The following is a 22,455-nucleotide window of genomic DNA, read 5'->3' on the forward strand; positions in this document are numbered from 1 at the left end:
TGTTCTGATGACCATATGCTGCCCGTTTGTTTATTACCTAACCACAAAACAACCTTTGTAAGGTTGTGCATGGAATCCTTTGGTATTTGACCCCAATGAGCCAAAGGTCAAAGGTCAGTTTTTCACCTTTAAAATACGGCATATGCTTAGTGAGTTGTCCAGCAGTAAATGTGTGTGCGGGTGTTTTAAAAGATTGCTGATTTCTCCGGAGAGTTCTAATCTTTGTCACGAACACACCCATGTGGTTGGTGTCTATTACGCTCACACGCATGCCTATCTGAGAGCGTTCGTCTGAGATCATTACTGAGCGTGCTCAGAGAGAGGTGACCGCAGGGTCTCGTAGATCACATGACACAACAGTGACAGTTATAAGTCTGACAAAAAGTATTTTACCATTAAAACACAAATGGACACATACACATGTGTGGACCTGTCATCATTTGACCTGGGGAGCTTAGAACCCATTTGTAATTTATGAATAATTCATTGGGTCTCTCAACTTTGATAGATGAATAGACATGAATTATTTAAAGGCTAGGGAGACAGATAGACTTCACAGACTTTGATTTATGTCTTATGTCTGTCTCAGGGGTTCTCAAGCTTTTTTGGTCTACGCTCCACCCATGTAGCAGAAGCCGTACACATTAAGATCTCATAGGCAGCAAATTATGTTCTTAGGAATAAAAACACATTTCATTGTTTTGTCAGTTTCATTATCATTGATTTATTACTCATTTTTCATCCCCAACATCATTTTAGGACATCATAGTAATTATCTTGTTTGTATACTGGCAATATACAGTATATATATATATATGTATATATATATAAGCCTACTGATTTATATCCAAAATAATCGATATTGAATCGAATTGGTAATCGAATCGAATGACAAGCTTGTGAATGAGAATCGAATCGAATCGTGAAATTTGTGTCAAAACCCAGCCCTAATATATTAGGGGTTTAATGGTACACATATTCATATCTTCGTATGTCTTTCGTTTTGGTACGCATGTACCGAAGCATTGTTTTAACCACTGCACGAGTGAAACTTCATTGGAAACTTTTATATATTATTACTTTTGATAAGAAACAAAGTCTCATCTTTCAAATTATGTCCTTTTTTTCAGGAAATTCAAACAATAATTGCTGTTTTGACGCTCTTTGATGTGGCGTGACAGATCACTGTATTAACGCCTCAGTTCAAACTGCAGCGTGGAGCGCGATCATCCCTTCCTCTTTAGTAACAGTTTTAATGTGAAAAAAACATGAATGAACATTTCATGTCTCACGTAATCACTCAATCAGTGTTTCAACTGCGGAAAGACGTCAGTAAAACAGCTTGTAAACAAAATGTCAAGTAGTTCATTTAACTAGGCAAGTCATCAGTGTCCACAGCTCATTAGTTTGCTGGAGAAATGAAGTATAGAGAAGAGCATTTCGCGAAAATTAGACTCATTATATTTTACTTTACCTGATAGTGATGTTCTAATTATTTTTTTATATAAGTAAATCTGTTATGAAACAAGTTATGACAGCCACTGTGTAAATGAATATATTTAAACAACAAATAAAAGTTAATTTAAAAACTCCATTTCGTGCAGTTTTTTAAACTGATAGTTGATTATTATATTTAAAAATAATTAGAAATTGAATTTAAGTTTGGGCTCTGTTGTCATTACCTTATAGTAATGTAAAAGGGCTCCCTAAACTTTAGAGCATAAGCTGAGGTAGATTTTTATACCTAAGAAAATTTTTATTATAAATATATTTATTTAAAGAAAGAGCAATTTGTTCAGTAAACAACTGTTTAATAAAAAAGCTATTTCAAGTTTAGTTTCCCCCTGTGTGTATATATATATATATATATATATACTATACACACACACACACACACACACTGCACTTAAAATAGTTTGTATGCTTTGCTTAATGTATGCTTATGATTTAGTTGTTTTTTCTCCAAGTAGTATATTGGCTTTCAACAGCTGCTAAATATATGTTCTGAATATGGGATCAGATATGATGTGCAATATAATGCAAAAAAGAGTGTTGCCATGATATGTAGAACAAAATGAATATAAATACTCTCTTCCTACAAATGCATATGCAATAAGGTCAGCCACAAAAATGACTATGTCCACGCCTTTTCATTGCTTATTTTTTTTACTACACGTCTTTAGTAAATCCTGACAGTACTTTTTTTAATGACAAGTGTTAGTGAATCTGGCCCCATATCTTACAGCAGGGACAGAAGAGAGTTCCGGCAAATACACAAGAATAATTTCCGATACCTGTGGCTATAAAAATTATGCTCATTTAAATAAATTCTAAACTTTAGAGAAATGTCTTGTGATGCCATCGGCATCTATTGCAACCCAAGTGGGGTTGTGGCCCCAAGGTTCAGAACATTTGATCTACCATTTACTGACTTTACCAAAAGTAGATGAATAGTTGAAACACCATAAACAATAATTAAATGCATAGCTGAGAAAAGACTCAGGTAAAGAAAGCAAATGAAACAATAATCATCCTATTGTCCTTTTCTGTCTCAGCTATAGAGCGCGTGCACGTGTGAGTCCTCTGTCACGTCTGGTGGTGTCTGTAGTTCACTGGCAGACTGCGGGCTGTGATGGACAGGAAGAGGACTTACTGCAGTGCAATCACACCGTCTGGAACGGGGAAGAGTGTGTTAACCGTCACGCGGCTGCCGTCTCTTGCACGCCAGTGGAGGGTATGTACAAGCTCACTCAGTCTTTACATAAACACAGACATAATGACAAATATACTCTCAAGTTAAGAGAAAATAACTTGAAGTTTGTGTGTGTGTGTGTGTGTGTGTGTGTTCAGCTTCAATGTTTGTCCCAGTACGTCTCTCTGGTGGGCCATCAGCGTATGAGGGCAGAGTAGAGGTGTATCATGCAGGACAGTGGGGCACAGTGTGTGATGACCAATGGGATGATAATGATGCTGAGGTGGTCTGCAGGCAGCTGGGGTTGGGGTAAGACACACACACACACACACACACACACACACAAATGTAAATGAGCTGAATTTTACAGGATTTGTTTACTTGTCATGTATCCAAATCCCATTCAGTTGTTTTGCAGTAATGAAATCAGATCCATTAAGATGAATATATATGAAATATAATAATTTCATCTTATCGTAGTACTGAAAACATGAGACGCATCAGACAACACAGCATTCATGTATATGCTTACTGTCATTCAATGCATAGTGAATGTCACGTGAGAATGAATGAATTCAGACAGCTGTAGACACTACTGAGCTTTGTGTATGCCATTACATTCATGTTATGTCCCATATGACGAAAAATACTTGAAATCTGATCTGACTGTTGGACTGGACTGCATTGAATCGTATTTCAAACCACATATGCATGCGGTTTGGATTGGGTTTGAATTTTAATCAAATGAATCACACGATATGCTGATCATTTGATCAGATAAATCACAATTATAAACAAATAATTATATTTGTACTAAATTATATTTGTATATATTTATATATTTTAGTCAAAATGTATCTATTTTGGTTTTCAGATCCGATTCAGTTGTTTTGTAATTAAATCAGATCCATTCAGGTAGTAAATATCTCAGAAAATAATTTAGTCTAGTCTGGTAAATCTACATCGGTTGCAATAGTAATGACAAAAAGAGATAAAAAGAGAGAAAATGAAATTTCTTTCCATCTTGCCATGGTACTGAAATTATTATACGCATCAGACAACATTCATGCATATGCTTACTTGCCTTTCAATACATGGTGAATGTCACTTATGAGAAAGAATGAATGAATTCAGAAGACACTACTGAGCTTTGCGAAGGCCATTACATTCATGTTGTGTCTTATATGACAAAAAAAAAAACGTATGAAATATGATCTGACTGTTTGGACTGGAATGTGTTGAATCACATTTCAAACTATATATTATGGTTTGGATTGATTTTTAATCCAATTAATTACATTAATTACATGATGTGCTGATCACAGTTGAATCATAATTCTAAACAAATATTTATATTTGTTTTTATTTTACATTTATTATTAATAATTCGTTTTTTATATTTTATTATTCTAAATGAATTCATTATTTTTAATTCATTAATTGACAGCCCCACAAAAAATGACAAAACAAATCTGCCTGTCTGAACAAAGCCATAGAGGCTTGACCTGGTTTCTTGGGAACAAGCTGTCTATTTAGAGGAACACCAGGGCGTTCTTACAACCAAGATGTGTGAAAATAGAAGGAAGATCGAGAGAAGGTTGGCGTGTTAGATGGAGAGAGGGAAAGAGAGGAGTAGAGTGTCTTCTCTGCATAAAAATGTGAAATATTTTCTTGGGAGGTTCCTGACACACAAAGCCAAAGTGTTCTCAGTAAGAAAGTGAGAGTGTGAGAGACAGACAGAAAATTGAGATAATGAGAGGATGAGAGCCAGAGGAACACAGAATGAGAGGGCAAAGAGACGTAAAGGGTGATTTAGAGGGAGGAAAGGAATTACAGAGGAACGGAAAGAGAGAATGGAAAGATGTGAATCAGGTTGATTGTTTCGAGCATTTCAACTATATTATACTGACGGGCGGAACAAATGGTGCCCGAAAGTGAGCTTTGCAGGTGTGTGTGAGTTTGTATAATAATCACTCATGTGAAGGGCTCTCTATTGAGCGGAAAAACTCCTGTGGAATAAAACGCGTGGGTTCGTGCACATGATGGAGATTGCAGTTCCACTTCATTTGCCTCTCAACTTTCACTGATTATTGACTGCTGAACTTTGTGCTTGATTGCCTATTAATCACAGAAAGAATTGAAAAATATATAATCTTATAGCACACTCTTAATGCGGCCCACTAGTGTACTTGAATTAATATGGTTTTGGACTTGAGTGCATCTACAATCTGTTTTTACTTTTCTCTTTCATTTCCTGTCATGCAGTGGAAAATCACACTGAAAATCAATGTGAATTAAAAAAGAGGTATCATATTAATATAAACAATTGTAATAGACTGAATCAAGGAGTAATTTTATCCTTTAGGGCTATAATATATATTCATGTACAATTTCAGTAAGAAAAAAAATCCTGTTTATTAAATAATAGACTGTTCTGCTGCCACTTTCTAAACTTTATTTGTCATTTACTGTGTAAGTGTAAGAGAACAGCCTCAAAAAATAAAAAAGCACCCAATTACACAATCACCATTTTTGCGATAATGTCAAACAATAAAGTGAAAATTTATTGTCTGAGCAGGCTGTTGTGATGAAGTACATATGAGTGTTTATTATGGAAATAATATACTTTAAAATAATATACTTAAGAATGAATTGAATGCAATGTTTCTGGACATTTAATTGCATGTTAATTGCAATTAAATGAAAATTAATTATAGTGTAAATTTATAATAAATGCAATTAGCTGAATTATTTTTGACCCACTTATCTTTAGATGTAATCTCATATTTCAGTTGTCTTTGTTATGTTTACAGCATGCGTGAATTTTGAAACACTGTTGAAATTCTCATGTATTTAAATATATTTGTAATTACACATTTGTAACATGGAACTTGCAATTTAGAACATTTAAAATACATGAACTATAATAATTTTTTTTATTTAAATGTAGACTACAATTCAAAAAAATGATCAAGTACTTTACATGTGCTTTACTATGTTTTTATTTCGACACATCAAAATAAATCTACTTATTTAGAGGACAACAAAAGATTATTAAGAACATAATTGGACATTATTAGAAAGTGCAATTTTTGTTAAGATGCTTTTAAGTGGGTTTTCTCTCATTAATATTATTTCTACAACTACAGTTTTTGCTAAATACTTTTATCATTTAAAGTACACTACAAGTGTACATTCAGTACAATAACTTATTGCACTTATTTTTAACAAAGGAGGTTATAAGTTCCTCAGTGTGAGAAGAAGCTCATCTGAATCATAATATCAAACATACTTGATATTCTTCTGTCTTCTGGAGGAACTTAGCAGGATTCTGAATAGCTGCGGCCACCTGCTGTGAGATGCCTAACACAAACAACTCCCTCTGATTTTCTAATGACTATGTAAATGAATGACTGCATATCAGCTAGAAAATCAGGTTGTGGGATGCCAGCTTTAATCTTTATCCACACAGTGATTGTTTCACTTTCTTTGCGTTGTTAGGATCTTCAGAATTTTCTATTAAAGTATTGTTTTTTTTTTTTTTTCCTTTACAAAAACTGTCATATATATGTAACTGTCATATATATAACTCTCATTCTCTGTCTGAAATTATCCTTTTAGGGGATGAATCCTTTAAAAACGCTTTTAGAGATTGGTTAAATAAATGCTCTTTTTGTACCTGGGAGGATGTTTTAAGCTTTGAAACTTGTAGGATGTTTTAATGGCACAAAGATCTCTTATATGTCAAAAGATCAAGGGCAATTTGATTTCTCATGTCATGACCTCTTTAATCAAACACATACACTTAACACCTTAATTTTGATCTTAAGGCTTATGAGACATTTTTTAAAACACATTTTTTTTACAGGAATGGTTTTACATGTATTGTTTCACCTGAGGTTGATGATAAAAACAGGTGTAAAGAGATCCTCTCTCTCTGTCAGATGGTGCAGTGCGTCTGGTTGGGGGTGTGAAGGGTTATGAGGGGAGACTGGAGGTTCATTACAGAGGTCAGTGGGGGACCGTGTGTTTTCTGATGTATGTGTACAGGGGCATTGCTAAGGCTTGGGTGGGAGCATATTTCGGCGCAGGCTCAGGGCAAGTATTGTTGGATGAGGTGAGCTGCACAGGAAATGAGCTTTCCATTGAGCAGTGTCCAAAAACTGCCTGGGGGGAGAAAGAGATCCTCTCTCTCTGTCAGATGGTGCAGTGCGTCTGGTTGGGGGTGTGAAGGGTTATGAGGGGAGACTGGAGGTTCATTACAGAGGTCAGTGGGGGACCGTGTGTGATGATGGCTGGACACAAACCAACACAAAGGTCGTCTGCAGGCAGCTGGGCTTCAGGTATTATTTTTTAATATGTATTTTTGATTTGATTGTCAGTGTGTTTATTATTGACTGGATTTGCTAATTGTGTTGTGTTGGTGCAGGTCAGGGGAGAGTGTGTCGGCAGGGCGGTTCGGGGTGGCAGCGGGTCCCATTCTCCTGGATGATGTTAGATGTATAGGAAAAGAGCCCACAGTAACACACTGTAGCCGGAGAGGCTGGTTCAAACATGATTGCACTCACAACCAAGACGTAGCCATTGTGTGCAACCCCCAACGCTCCAGACACGGAGTGCCCACCAGTAAGAGCTCTGATACACTCATGTACACACACACACACACACACACACACACACACACACACACAATTTAACATGCCTTATATACGTTCTCTTTCCCCAGAGACAGTTTAGTTGGTTTTTACAGTACAGTTATTGTGGGCATAAACGTTAAAATGTAATGCTATTAAAATCAAACTTCAATGGGTAACATCAGTCATTTTAAATAATATTTAACATTAAAATTTCTATTGATAAGGGTTGTCAGTCAATGAATAAATAAATAAATCACTATTAATTTCAAAATACACTATTAAAATATTCAATTAAAAATTGAGTGACTCTCTCAAGGTATACACTATAGTTCCAACTTTGTTACCAAATTAGTTTTCTGATGTATTACCTCACATTACCTAAGATCTTTGTTATTGTGAACATTAAAGGGGTCATATGATGCGATTTCAATTTTTCCTTTCTCTTTTGAGTGTTACAAGCTCTTGGTGCATAAAGTTGCAACGACTATAGTCTCATATCCAAAGAGATATTCTTTATAAAAGTTAAGAGTCAACCACGCCTACCTAAAACGGCACATTCTAACACGCCCCCACATGTCTACGTCATGATGTGGGAAGATTTGCATAACGCCGCCCAAATGTTCACACAAAGAAAGAAGGTGTAACTTTGATTCTTGCTGTTGCTGCCGCTGCCATGTTGTGGAGCCGCTGTGTGTTTCGTTGTGAAAGCGAAACTACTGTGTTTGGCCTTCCAAAAGAGGACACAACTAGAAATCAGTGGTTAAGCTGTATTTAAAACGCTGTTCCAGAACAGTTCAACCCAAATATTCAGATGTGTGCTGCGCATTTTATGGAGGATGAGGACTGTTTTCTGAACCAGTAGCCTGCAATGCGTCTGTGGCACGAAGGCTGTTTCTATAAAGTTGGGCAGTTCCAACTTTGCAAGGACAGTCTGGTGCTTTTGACTCACAGCCTGTAAGTATGTTTTTTATATTTAAATAGTTTGCCACTGATGATTCAATCGGCGAGTTTTGAGCAGTGTAGAGTAGGCTTGTTGTTTGTTGTTTCTCCGATCACAAATGCAGACATGGTTTTATGTTTACGTGACGCGATACGCAACGCAACGCGTAAAAAGACAGTATAAGTCATTATAATCAGTAAATACGTCCCCACTGGATGCAACCAATGCCTAATTTATAATGGGTTTTAATGTTTTTGTCTCGTCGCTCCGGCCGGACACGGCATCAACAGTATGGTGAGGGGCGTAACATTTCCGTCACACGCTTAAGATATTTGGCCAATCATAATGCACTGGATAGCTGGCCAATCACAGCACACCTCGCTTTTCAGACCGATGAGCTTTGTAAAAATCAACGGTAATGGGTTTTATTGGTTTTGTCTCGTCCTACTGGGAGACGGCATCACAGTATGTTAAGGGGCGTAACCACTGATCAGTGGGCGTAACATTTCCGTCACACGCTTGAGGTATTCGGCCAATCACAACGCACTGAATAGCTGGCCAATCAGAGCACACCTCGCTTTTTCAGAACGATGAGCTTTGTAAAAATCGACGCGTTTCCACATGACGAATGCCCTAATAAATTAAACTCCATTTTGCTACAGCCTTGAATTCAACACTGCTGCTTCCTCGAATCCATTCCACTCGGCTCATTCAGAGTCCAGATAAATTAAACTCCATTCCGTGTTTTCACTACTCGCGCCTGCTGCACTCCCGCGACACAGCAAAGCAAACAAAGCTTATTTTAGCGTACCTATTGCTCAGATACACAACCCTACCCGATACTTTATTTCACCTTTACTTTGCTTTATTTAATTTTTATTTTTATTGAAAACAAATGCCTTTCGGATGTGATATGAGATGTGAAAAGGGAGAAGAACGATTTCGACGAAAGGTGGTCGTGAACTCGGGTCGCTCGCGTCAAAAACACTCCGCTACGTGCTTTACCACTTACGCCACTGGAAACGTGATGTAGTAGCCGTCTTTTGTAATGTTGTGACGTTAGTGGACAGAGGTAATTTAAATCGCCCCTATGAATAAGGCGGCCTATTTGCACTTTGTGTAAATAAACACTCCGTTAATTAAAAGGCACCAGACTACAGAAAATGGCATATACTCCAGTAAATTTTTTTGGGGGTGAGGACCCACCCACATTTATTTTGCTTCCGACGCCCATGCTTAAAATACTCTTATGTTCACTCCATATGGTTCTGATATGTGAGGTAATATATTTTATATGAGCACTTCAGAGTTATGCTGACTATAATGGGGTTGCTGTGGTGATGCCTCTACACCTGTAGTTCATGTGGCACAAGGGATAGTGTATGTACACCCATTTACGCACAAATAAAACCTGAATTCCCCGTCAGAAGGCTGATTCTGTCTATCAGTTGAACGTTATATTACACACACTACTAAATATATACTGTATGTATGCAAAATCCAAATGGAGAATTATGATATAACAGATCTTTTGTAGAAAGATCTCTCTGATATCTTATTAGGATTTAGCTTTGATTTAGCATTGTGTATCAACTACCTCAAGACAGACCGAACGAGTTCTGCTAATGGTCAGAGGGCATGAAGTCAGACGTTTAACAAGTACAGCTGCCACTAGACTTATCATGGCTGACTCCTGCTGAGCTTCATAAAGAGCTGATGATTTTACCGGATCCAGACAGACATACAGTTAAACGTACATATGGAAAACACTCCTACACATCCAGATGACAGAATTCACCTCATTTTCATGATTGTAGCTCTACCTCAGACTAGGTTGAAAAATTTACATAAATTCATTTAACCTAAATGAAAACAATGGTAATTAGTAAAATACAGCAATTGCATTCATTTTTTTATTTAATATTTATTAAATATTTAATTTAATTATATTTATTTAAAATATAGTTAAATTTAATTGAGTAAAAAAAGAAATGAAGAAATTTCAAACACAACATACATTTGAATATCAGTACAACAAAGACAGTTTTTTTACGAGCGTCAAGCGTCAATTTTGTTGTAATATTTACAAAATAATAGACTGCAAAAGATTTGTATGGATGCTTTTATACTGCAAGACCACATTTTTCCTGCCTTAATGTACATTCATTTTTGACACAGATTATTATTTTGCAGAGAAGTTTACCCTTGACATGCGTCACTACGAATGAAATATCTGGTAACACTTTATTTTAAGGTGTCCTTGTTGCACGTTACATGTACTTACTATTATAATAACAATACATTTTGCATAATTACATGCAAGTAACCCTAAGCCAACCCCTAATCCCAACCCTAACCATATAGTAAGTACATGTAGTTTATTAATATTACTCAGTACTTACATGTATAATTACACTGTAACAAGGACACCTTAAAATAAAGTGTAACCAAATATCCTAAGTGCGACTTGTTACATATTTGTTATGTATACAAGTACTTCCACATTATTTTGCTGCTTTTCTCTTTTTCGAGTTGTTTTCCACTTTTCCCCACAATCCTAGAACCCTTTTGTAAAATGAGGCATATAGAGAAAAGAATGTGTGTGTGTGTGTGTGTTCGTGTGTGTGTAATAGATCTTTATGGGCAGCAGGCCAGTCAGAGTGTGAGTAACAGAATGAGTGACAACACTGGAACTGGGAACCGGTGAAGAGTGTGTCAGTTGCATACTCACACATACACACACTAGATACTATTGTTTGTGTGTAAATGCCCTGCTGCAGTTATTTTTCCTGCACTCTCTGGCTGATTTAACTTTATTGACTTTGGACAAAGTAGCCGGTGCTTTCAAGAGACTTCACTATAGAGCAGCTCTCCCTCTTTAATTCATCTTACTCAAATGGATTTAGATTTAGAGTGTGTTTTTGTGTGTGTATAAACTAAAGACTAAAGAAGTCTCCAGTTGTTAGTATTCTCATCAAACACATTTCAGTGCTCTTTTATATAGACACACACACACACAAAAATCTAAAGTGAAAAAAAAATCTAAATGGCTGTATGTGATAGACTTCGGTTTTTTTTTAATTTATTTTTTTACATTTTTCAGAGTAAAATATAACATTTTTATTTATGAATCCTATTTTCCTATTGAGGACGTACCTGGATGTCTCCAAATTGAGTTTTTGTGAGATTTAGCTACCTTCTGGGGACAATTTGTTTTGTATTACTGTTTATTACTACAGTAAGTGTTTCCTCCTGATTTGCTTCTTGAATTCATCTTACATGCACACAAACGTACTGGACTTTCCCTGTCAAGTTGATGGTTTTATGAAAATGTGGTGTGTGTAGCTCTATGGGAAAGTCTCAGAGCTTAAATAATGTTTCTTTTTCACTGATTGAGCTTAAATGTAGTTCCTACTTGCCTGTGAGCCACATGGAATCCATAAGGGTCTGTGCCCACAAAACTCAGATTTCCACTGGACCGGAACACCCGTCCTTCACAAAGTCATTCATTTCAGTTAGTAGTACTCTCAGCTCCATTTAACTTATTTGATCATGCTTAAAAGCATTCTGCAGAAATCAACAGATTTCTCTACAAAATCAGCAAAGTGATGTCTGATGTGATTAACAGGAAATATTCTGTCAGTTATGCTGCTATTGTGACTCCATTGACTTAATTTTTAAATGGATGATTACTCAATATCTATATCTGGGTCTCTTTATCTCTCTCTCACAAACCATACAGTATACACTACCATTCAAAAGTTAGGGTCAGTTAGATATTTAAAATAAATTTAATCAGCAAGGACACATTAAATTGGTCAAATATGATGAGTAAGACATATAAAGGATTTCTGTTGAACTTTCTATTTATCAAAGAATCCTGAATGTATCACAGTTTCCACAAAAATATCAACATTGATAATAATAAGAAATGTTTCTTGAGCATAATATAAGTATATTAAAATGATCGTGTAACACTGGAGTAATGGCTGTTGAAAATTCAGCTTTGCCATCACAGAAATACATTTTAAAATATCTAAAAAAAGTAAGCAGTTATTTTATTTCATAATATAGCTTTTACTGTATTTTGGATCCAATAAGTGCAGCCTTGGTGAGCATAACAGATTTTCTTTCATTAAAAAACCTTACCGACCTCAAACCTTTGAATGGCAATATATAAGAATGAAAGATGGCCAATATATATATTCAAACACTCAGGTTCTCACTCAGTAGAAACATGTCCAAATAAATAAAAGCTTTCTAAGTGTGATTTTTGGAGTGTTTTTCATGATGTCTCCTCAACAGAGCTGATGAAGAGTAGAGACCATCTGAAAAAACCATTTCAGCATGGATGGTTATCACATGTGAGTGTATGTGTGTGCCGCTGGTGCTGAAGGCTTTATGAAGTAAATTTTATTTAATAAAAAAAGTAATTGAGTAACTGCTGACAAGTGAGACATGACTGTGAGAAATGAACTTCAAGCTTTAGGAATGATTAGTATTGCAGATGTTCATAAAGTTGTATGTTTTGTTAACATAGAATATGTAGCAAAGCAGTAAGCCATGAGAAGCTGTGCACTAAGTTGCTGTAAATTGACTCAGGTGGTAGTGATAATAATCAAACTTGTAAATCTAAAATAATCCAAGCCTGTAGGCTGTGCATGGTTGTCACGCAATAAAGCAACTTGGCACATTCATGTAAGTTTCAGCTATATTGTGCAGTCATGACTATGCATAAATTACTTGTCTAATTAGAATTTAGAATCAGAACTATCAGTTTTATAAACAAATTTTGCTATATATTAATTTTGGCTGCAAATGTGTATGAATGTGTTGCTAGTAAGTCATGTTTTCTTTTTCTTGCACAGAGAGTGTCGCTGATATTGCTGACGGGTCTGTAGCTGGTGATTGATTGCGTTTGTGTGTGTGTCTGTGCGTCTGTGTTATGTGTAAGTGGAGGCAGGTGTTCCATGAGTGGAAACCTAAAGCTGTCCCTCCAGCACCAAGTGTTTTTTATGCCTCTTACTGTGTTACGCGCACACATACACATATATATGGACGCAAGTTGTCCTTCCATAGCCTCCCTCATTTCCTCTATTGTTTAAATTCATTTCAGATAGTGAGTTTAAGTGACTTTCATTGTATGGACATTAAAACAAAACAAAAGAGAACTTTTTCAGAATGTCTTCTTTTGTGTTCCACAGAAGATAGAATGTCATGCAGGTTTGGAACGAGTTGATGCGAGGGCGAGTAAGTGAACTCTTTAAACCAGAGATGTGTTACGCATACAATAGGAATCACGTCTGTCGATTAGATATTTGTCATTCAGTAGACATTTTATTATCCAGAGTCACTCACAGTACGCTTGTCATGGGTTTAGTCTTCTATGAGCAACTCCAGGTTAATCATCTTCAGCATTAAAGAACTAAACTGAACTAAAGATATTTGCCCATACGTTTTGGATGATTGGCACCAGCTTAAAAAGTTATTGAAACTCTTGTCAAAGTATAATGCACAATTTTGAGTTCCAAAAATTGTGAATTTTCAATAGATATTGTGTAATCGTCTCATTTGCCATCCTTAAAGGGATAGTTCACCCAAAAATGAAAACTCTTGTCATCATTTACATACCCGTTCCAAATCTGAGTTTTTTTCTTCTGTTGAACACAAAAGAAGCTATTTTGAAGAATGTTGGTAACCAAACAGTTACCATTGACTTCCATAGTATTTTTTCCATACTAAGAAAGTCAACAGCTATCATGAACTGTTTGGATACCAACATTCTTCAAACTATTTTCCTTTGTGAATGCATACAGATTTGAGTAGATGACAAAATTTTTGGGTAAACTATCCCTTTTAAATGTTATACATAATATATAATGCATATATCTATTATATTATAATTATATTAGTCAAACCTCTACTTTAAACCTACAGCCAATCAGCTATTTAACCACTGCACTACCACCTGCTGATAATAGTGAAATGCAGCATGTGTGCATTTATATATTTTGTTTTACCTTTCTATCAGGTATGCCTGTGAGACTGGTGGGCGGAGAGAATGAGAGAGAGGGGCGTGTGGAGATCCTGGTGGCTGGCCAGTGGGGGACGGTTTGTGATGACGGATGGACGGATCGGGATGCAGAGGTGGTGTGCAGACAGCTGGGTTACAGGTGACATTAACATTTCAGGGTCAACTGAATAGCCGTCTATGTTGAGTCATTTTGTGTCATGTCATGTAATACCTGGTAAAATTAAGGTAGAATAATGTAATGTTGGCAATGCCTGAAATGTTAAATTTAACACTTAAATACGCATACTAAAGCAGTAAACAAAATAAATGAGGTTTGATGACAAACTTTGATATTGGCTTGACAAAGCCTGGTTTGAAAGTATGAAATAGTTTTAAAAGTTTAGGTTTGAAGGTTTTATTGTCAGAAAGAAAGTCAGATGAAGACAGGAAAACAATTAAAATCTCACAAAGGCCATATTAGACCATTTCAGGTCCCATTTAACCTCATTAAAACATCAAATCAGCTCGGTCCCCAGTAAACCTATCCAGACCCAATAAGACATCATAAGATCACTAAAAACCACATCAGACCACGACTGCACTGCTAGCATGTATCTAGGTACTGTAGTATTTCTTAACAAGTGTTCTTAGGCATTGTTAGCATGTTAAGTGGTGTTAGCATGATGTACCATATAGCTAACATGTTTTAGCAATGTCCTAAAATATGACTATTCTAATGACTATTTTTCATGAAAAATTACTAAAGCATTTTGATAAAGAATGTAAAACCTGTTGCTTTATTGTGTTTGAGGAGAATATGCCCAGGAGAACAGAGAGAATTCACCTCCATCACAATAGACAATTCATTTCACAATAGATTTATTTAGCAATAGGTTCTTTTTTGTTTGGAAGTGATTTAAGATCTTATAAGTTCAGTTGTGAATCATGCACATATGTTATTGTTGAGTTCGGGTTACAAAACTGAGAAGACCGTCAGATTTACACACACTAATGTGATCAACACCTTCCCTCACACACACCTCCTGAGGGGGGGGGTCAGAGGTCAGGTTATGACACTGCAACTGATGCTCATATCTGATGAGCTCACTTTTCTCTGCTGGAGTGGGCGACACTTTGCTCTTGTTATGTTTGATATTCTATGCTTGCCTGTGTATGTGTGTGTGCGTGTGTGTCACAATATATGTTCCTCTTGAGTGAATACACCCAGAGCCTACACAGATCTCTTATTGTTTATTGTTTGAATATGTGTGTAGGTACAATATCATTCACACTTTATATTGAGAAGGGAACTAAACCAAGTTTATGAATGTGATTCTGACTGGTGAACCAATTAATAATTAATTGGTTTTGGTTAATTGGCTTTTATACAACAGCAGTTTTATTTTAATATTATTTGTGTAATATTATAATATTTATTAGTATTTTGAATTAGCTTTTATTTTTATTTTCAGTTTTCATTTTCATTTTATTTTAGGCTGTAGTGATTTGTTATGTGCTTTTGTATATTTTATTAGTTTTTTTTCTATTTAGCTTTAATTTTTTATTACATTTTTAGTTTTACTATTTTATTTTCGTTTCAAATTTTTAAGTATTTTAAGTTACATTTTATTAACTTCTTATTTTAGATTTATTTCAGTTAATTAAAAAAAAACAAATGGAAACATTTGAATAATTTTAGGTTTTGTTTTAAGTAAACAATAACAACCTGTTTTGAAAAGTACAAAAATTTATTAAAATGTATCTTTAACTGTCATTTTTTTTTGCAGTGGGCTGGCTAAAGCTCGTGTAATGGCGTATTTTGGAGAGGGTGAGGGGCCTATTCACACTGACAATGTAAAGTGCACAGGTGGGGAACATTCGCTGATTGACTGTATCAAACAACCGTTTGGGACACACAACTGCCGCCATAGCGAAGATGCCGGTGTTATTTGTAACTATGGGTTACAGAAGGATTCTCCTGAGGTCAAAGGTGAGGTCCTTCATCCTCTCATAGCTACAGCATTCACATATTTGATACTGGCCAGGTTTAAATATAGGGATCTTTACCCAAACCTGTATGAATTTCTTTCTTTCATGGAACATAATTGGAACATTGGAGTAGTTTATTAGTATCAGAAAAGTAGGATTCATGCAGCGTAAATATCCTGTCTAACAACTCCTTTTGTGTTTTTACAAGAAAGAAATTCATATGGTTTTGAATAGACATAGGGGAGGAAATGATGACAGAATTTTCATGTTAGGATGATCTGTTTCTTTAAGGCACATTAAAAGAACTGCAATTAAATGACCATTATTGGACTTTACAAGACTTACATACTGTATAAATCACTGACTTCATTGTAATTGATGTTCTTTAAGATTTAATGTTCTTTAAATATATAAATATAAATAGTCCTGGAGCCTCATTTATAAAATGTTGTGTGGAAACCGTTGTACATTTGATCTAAGACCAATTATAAAATATTCCTACGTGTGATTCAGAGAAACACCAAAAACCATGCATACGCCTTTCTTCCAGATGTGAAATCGCAAATGGTCTTGAAACTGTGCCCAGGTAAATGGTTTCAGATCTCAGCTTAGAAAACGCCCCCTAATTAATGTCATGAGCATATAAAAGGGCACCAGTCAACATCCAAATCCTTTACTTGAGAATGCGGCAAGTGGCAAGAATTGCTTAGATTTCCAAATGCAAGCTTTACTCCGACTCTCCCACGAGGAAACTTGTGAATGTCTGCTTAGAACCTGGAAAAGCACTTTTCCACGTCAAAGATCATTTTTATAAATCTGAACACTGGTGTGGATTTTAGCATATGCACACTCTAAGATCAAACGTGTGTACGCGTGTTTTATAGATGAGGCCCTTGGACGGTGGTTTTGAAGGATAGATTTAAGGATCCTCACACCTGTAAAAATACTTGAAACCACCTAAAAGAAGAGTGAAAGATGGAAACTATCACCTGAGTAGTATGTGCTCTACTTTGTGCTGAAATGGAGTGTGTGTTATGTCTGCTCTAGAGGATGTGGTTTGGCTCGCCATCTCATGATCACTGACACTTAGGCTTTACTTATGTTTTGTTATTCTTATCAATCTAATAACTCTAATGCAAGGAAATCCGGCCTGCTTTCTCCATTAAACCATAAGGACAGATAAGCTACACATACAAACACAATCTTTTTGTGTTATTATTTTATGTAATGCCACATAAATTACCTACATTCTTAGGTCCTTCAAGCACATCTGTATAGACACACAAACCCAGATGAAGTCTCTGAACACAGATCCATACAGATGAATGTCTTATTTCACACACAAATCTAAAATATATGTTGTGCACTGCATATAGAAAATTAAGCCTATTATTTCTCATTACCATAATGTTGTGTTATTTTCAGAGATCATTTTTGGTATATTCATTTTACAGTAAAAATGCTGTAGTACTAAATAATATTGTTACTTTATATACATAATTTTAATACATCTAAAAAAAATTGATTTCTGATTTGCTGTGAAATAAGACCAAGGCAGATGTTTCTAACAGATTTCGTGAGATTCACCCATACATGCTTTATAGAAATATGTGTTTGTGTTACATTGCAGAGCCAGTGGGCTCCATGTGTGGCCTAAGACCCTCTCATACCCGTCAGAAGAGAATAATAGGAGGAGAAAACTCGCTACGGTAAGCAGAAAGGGTCAAAATGTATACAAACATCTTTGACATAACAAATGACACATTTCAGAATGTGGTCGCAATGAGAAAATGAATGTGCAATGCGGTTTACATGCAAATTGATAGTGTTTGTGTGTGTGGTGTAGTGGGGGCTGGCCGTGGCAGGCAGCTGTGCGCTTACGGGGGTCTCAGGCAGACGGACGGTTGGTATGTGGAGCCACTTTGATCAGCAGCTGCTGGATCCTCACCTCTGCTCACTGCTTTAAGAGGTACTCACACATAAATATGGACAGGTACATCTTCATTCTCTCGCACATCTGCAAGGCATAAATAAAGTCCACCCACTCACACACAAATATATACACACACTTCTTTGTTGCGTTTCCAATTTTCCACTGTGACTCACATAGCTAGATAACACAAAATAGTCTGAAATACAAACAAAACATATTTCTAATCGTCCATTTTAGACAATATACCTTCTTCCCACACTTCCTCTGTATCCTGTGTCTAATTATGTAATCATTATTTGTGACTTGCAAATAAACACTCTTCGTCATTCCAGCTGCAAAACAAACAATTAAATTAAATTCAAATTCAAATTCAGTAAGCGAGGCAAAGCAAGCAAACCAAAGTATTCTTTAATCAGTAAAGATGATGAAAGTAGATCTATATAAGAAATCACCTTTCTTTTAAAACACAAAAGATCAGGTTGTAATAAAACACATTGTCAGAGGTGTACAGCACTGATTATTGCATATTTGCTCCGACATATTACATTGCAAAAAAACTTTTCTTATCACTTAAATTTTTGCCTTGTTTTTCTAGTAAAACTGTCTAAGCATCCATAAAGCAATACATTTAAATTATGCAAATTATGTAATTAGATGACCATTGGTAAATTTTTAAAGCATAACCATCGCATTTTTTCCTGTAAGCTAATTTCCAACCAATAATATCCTGTTCCTCTTTTCAAATAACATGTCAAAAGCGATAATAAAATATATACAAGCGAGGAGTAATTAACAAAATCCAGACTGTATAGAAAGTAGATTAAATGGTTTTAAAAAATCAATGTAATTTCCTCTGATGACTCTCTATTGAACAATTTATCAGTTAACTCTTTTTAACGCCACAAATTATTCAAGGTAATTTTTGTGAGAAGAATAACAATATGTAATATTAATAATTTCAACAGAAGCCTAAATTACAGTAAGAAGCTAAGTTCAGCTGAATGTTTCATTTTCTCTCAATGTGTTAATATTTATTGCAGTTTAGTAAAAATGTAGCTCAAGTAATTTGTGTGGTTGATTTAATCAACATCATTTTTTACCACTGCCGTGCCTAATATTTCTTTATTCCAACAGAGTCAAAAACTGCAAACATTTCACATTTCCTGAAAACTACACAAATGTGGAGTGCCTTTCTTCACCATTCATCTTTTTGTTTTTGAAGCACTCTGGGCAAACAAAGTTATTTGCTTACAGTATTTGTAGAAAAAAATAACCCACATTTGACTGTCTATGGAGTTTCATTGAAATGTTACATTTGTAGATCCACAAAAACTAAATGCCCAAAGTAATAGTTTAAAATAAAGTAATAATAATAAAATAAGATGTCAGATATTAGTCTTTAAGGCAAATTTGTTCCTCACAAGGACAAACTCTCATGTGAAATGTGAAAAAGTCTCTAGCTCAAACAGGGTTGCAGGGCTGATATTTTAAAAATGGAAAATTAGACAACTTGTTGCAAGGCAATGATACATCCCATCCATCCCAAAATGACACTACATGTAATTAGCCACAGACCCTCCATGCATCGTTTGATGAGTTTTCACCACAGGGATAAAACGTTATTGCTGTTCACATTAAAGAAGAATAATACTAGTAGGCCAGAGGAAAAGTGATAAAAACATGTTCACACAAACACTTCCCACTTCCCTCAAGGATCAGTCTTGTAAATGATCTGCCTTCAGTTCAGACCTGTGCTGCATTTCCACATTATGTGAAGAATGTACATTAGTGGTAGTTTCCTGAGCCATTTAGGGTTTTCATTTTAAAAAAAGAGTCTCGGTAGAAATACTTTGGCAGTGTGAGAGGTTTAAGTAATATTGGATCTGTTTTTTATCAACCAGTCCAAGCACTGAGCTTTCAAAATATGATCCATGACATCAGACTACTGCTAAAGTTTCCTCTAGTTACATGCTCTCCTTCACATACACACACACAGAGCTATAAATCTAGATACCTTTGTGGCCCCCACCCTCTTTTTCCTCAGACACGTACACTCACTATTTCAAGAATGCAGTTAATAGTGTGCAGAACAGCATAATAGTTGTTTTAAATCATTTGAGATCATTTAGCTCGAGAGGGCTAAAGTTAGTCTCTTACTTCCGAGTTTACGGAGGGTAGCATGACATTTGTGCAAAAATAGCATGTACAAACACACTCACATTAGCGCTGAACTATTTTTATGCTGCATGCCCGGTTGATGGCCAACGTTAATTAAACTCTGGGGTTACAACCGGCGTGGAATTAAAGGATTGAGAAAGCAATATGCTAAAGTCAGCCCTAATGACGGAACTGCTGCTATAATGTACAACCTAAGAGTTTGAGAGCTGTCAGCAGATCCAGCTTCTGGAACTTGGTTAGAATAGTGAGCAATTGTGTGGTGAGTTACCAATCCATAGAGTACTGAACTACTTCATCAGTTATTAGCACTCTTTATGGAGATTTTTCATTGTCGTATGAAATTAGATATTTACTTGTTAATGCTCATTTCCCCTATTTCTACAATTAAATTACATTTGACAACAAATTAACAATGCTCATTTAAAGTTAATCTTTAAAAAATTAATAACTTAAAGGAAAAGAAAAGTCATATAGTCATATATATATGTACACCAAAAAAAAAGTTAACCTAAAAATGGTAACTTCTCAGTTAAATGGTTTTATTCAAGTCAAAATATTATTTAATAACACTGTATAATTAAACCTAAATACATAAATGTATACCAATAACACTACATTTTGTAAAATTGAAATAGCTTTTAATTGCAGGTCACCACTTTGGGGTCAGTAAGTTTTTGTTTTTTTTAGTAATGCTTTATTTAGCAAGCATTCATTAATTTGATTACAAGTAAAGACATTTTTATGTTACAAGATATTTTTATTTAAAATAAATGCTGCTGTTTTGAACTTCCTATTCATCAAAGAATTCTGAAAAACAGTGTGTCACAATATCCACAAAAATATTAAGCAGCACAACTGAAAAGAAATGTTTCCTGAGCAGCAAATCACTGTATTGGAATGATTTCTGAAGGGTCATGTGACACTGAAGACTGGAGTAATGGCTGCTGAAAATTCAGCTTTGCCATCACAGGAAAATTACTTTTGAAAATATAAAACAGTTATTTGAAATTGTAACAATATTCGACAATATTACAGATTTGACTGTATATTAATCAAATAAGCCTATAACTGTAAGTAATTAATACCCGAATATTTAGTATTATTAAAATAAAATAGATTTTATAATAGACTACTGGTTAATAGAGTAGGACGGCGGAGAGGCAACCGCAAACTATAGTGAGAATATAGTGAGAGGTGGTGGTTGTTACTGAAAAATGATCCAGATTCAAAGTTAGGTTCAAGTGCAGCATGCCGGAGCACTGCCCACTTGGCCATGTCTCAGCAAGAATAACCTTTTAATAACCTCATTGAGATCAGTACTACAGTAAGGATTAATGTTGATTGTGAGTCTTAGAAGCTTAATATATACAGTGTCAGGCTCAGAACTGCCCTTTCCAGAGCGAGACTTTGGGAATGTGGTGCTGATCCTGCTGCTTGACTACTGCCAGACCAAGAGTGTCATTCCGGACAGGGCAGATCCTTTTTCCAGAAAAGACCTAAGCGTGTAAGGGGACACTGCTGTCTCTCTCACTGGCACCACTTACATATTTCCGTTACACAGCAATGGTTTCAATCACTAACAAGCAGACAGGAGGGCACATACACACACACATAGTCACTCTTTTTTCTTCTGTTTACCCCTTTAAGTCAGTTAAGATTCATATTGATCTTTAAGGTTTTACTTGTTAATGTAAGTTTATATGTATACAGTATATATGACGGGTTTTCAGACTTTTGGGGACAAAAAACAAATATGAGAATCCCCTTGCAAAGGACCCCCTTTTTTAAAATATTGTCATCTACAATATACACATTTTCATGTATATAAAGAAGCATTTATAGGCCTACACCAAAAAATTTACAAAAAAATATTGTATTAAATATTCTAATTATTATTAGGTAATTAAATATTCTAATTATTATTAGGTAACTAATTATTATTATAATTATTATTATAGATAGTATATACTAAATTATTATCTAGGATATATTTATTTACTATTAAATTAAAAGACATTGGTCCAGATTTACTAACAGCTTGCACCAGCGCAAACCGTCTTTTGGCATTAAAAT

The 22,455-nt window shown here is 35.4% G+C and overlaps 1 protein-coding gene across 1 annotated transcript in view; it reads left to right on the forward strand.

The window, feature by feature from the left end:
* LOC107754187 (neurotrypsin-like) overlaps positions 1-22,455 on the forward strand; it is a 34,823-nt gene that overhangs the window by 5,148 nt on the left and 7,220 nt on the right. The window contains 9 exon segments of the mRNA XM_016570548.1: positions 2,556-2,734; positions 2,851-3,001; positions 6,743-6,876; positions 6,879-7,035; positions 7,122-7,318; positions 14,301-14,442; positions 16,070-16,272; positions 17,902-17,980; positions 18,118-18,240. Of these exon segments, the coding sequence (XP_016426034.1) occupies positions 2,556-2,734; positions 2,851-3,001; positions 6,743-6,876; positions 6,879-7,035; positions 7,122-7,318; positions 14,301-14,442; positions 16,070-16,272; positions 17,902-17,980; positions 18,118-18,240 (1,365 nt within the window).

This window comes from Sinocyclocheilus rhinocerous, unplaced genomic scaffold (assembly GCF_001515625.1).
Source record: "Sinocyclocheilus rhinocerous isolate Xijiao unplaced genomic scaffold, SAMN03320098_v1.1 scaffold681, whole genome shotgun sequence".
Classification (NCBI taxonomy): Eukaryota; Metazoa; Chordata; class Actinopteri; order Cypriniformes; family Cyprinidae; genus Sinocyclocheilus; species Sinocyclocheilus rhinocerous.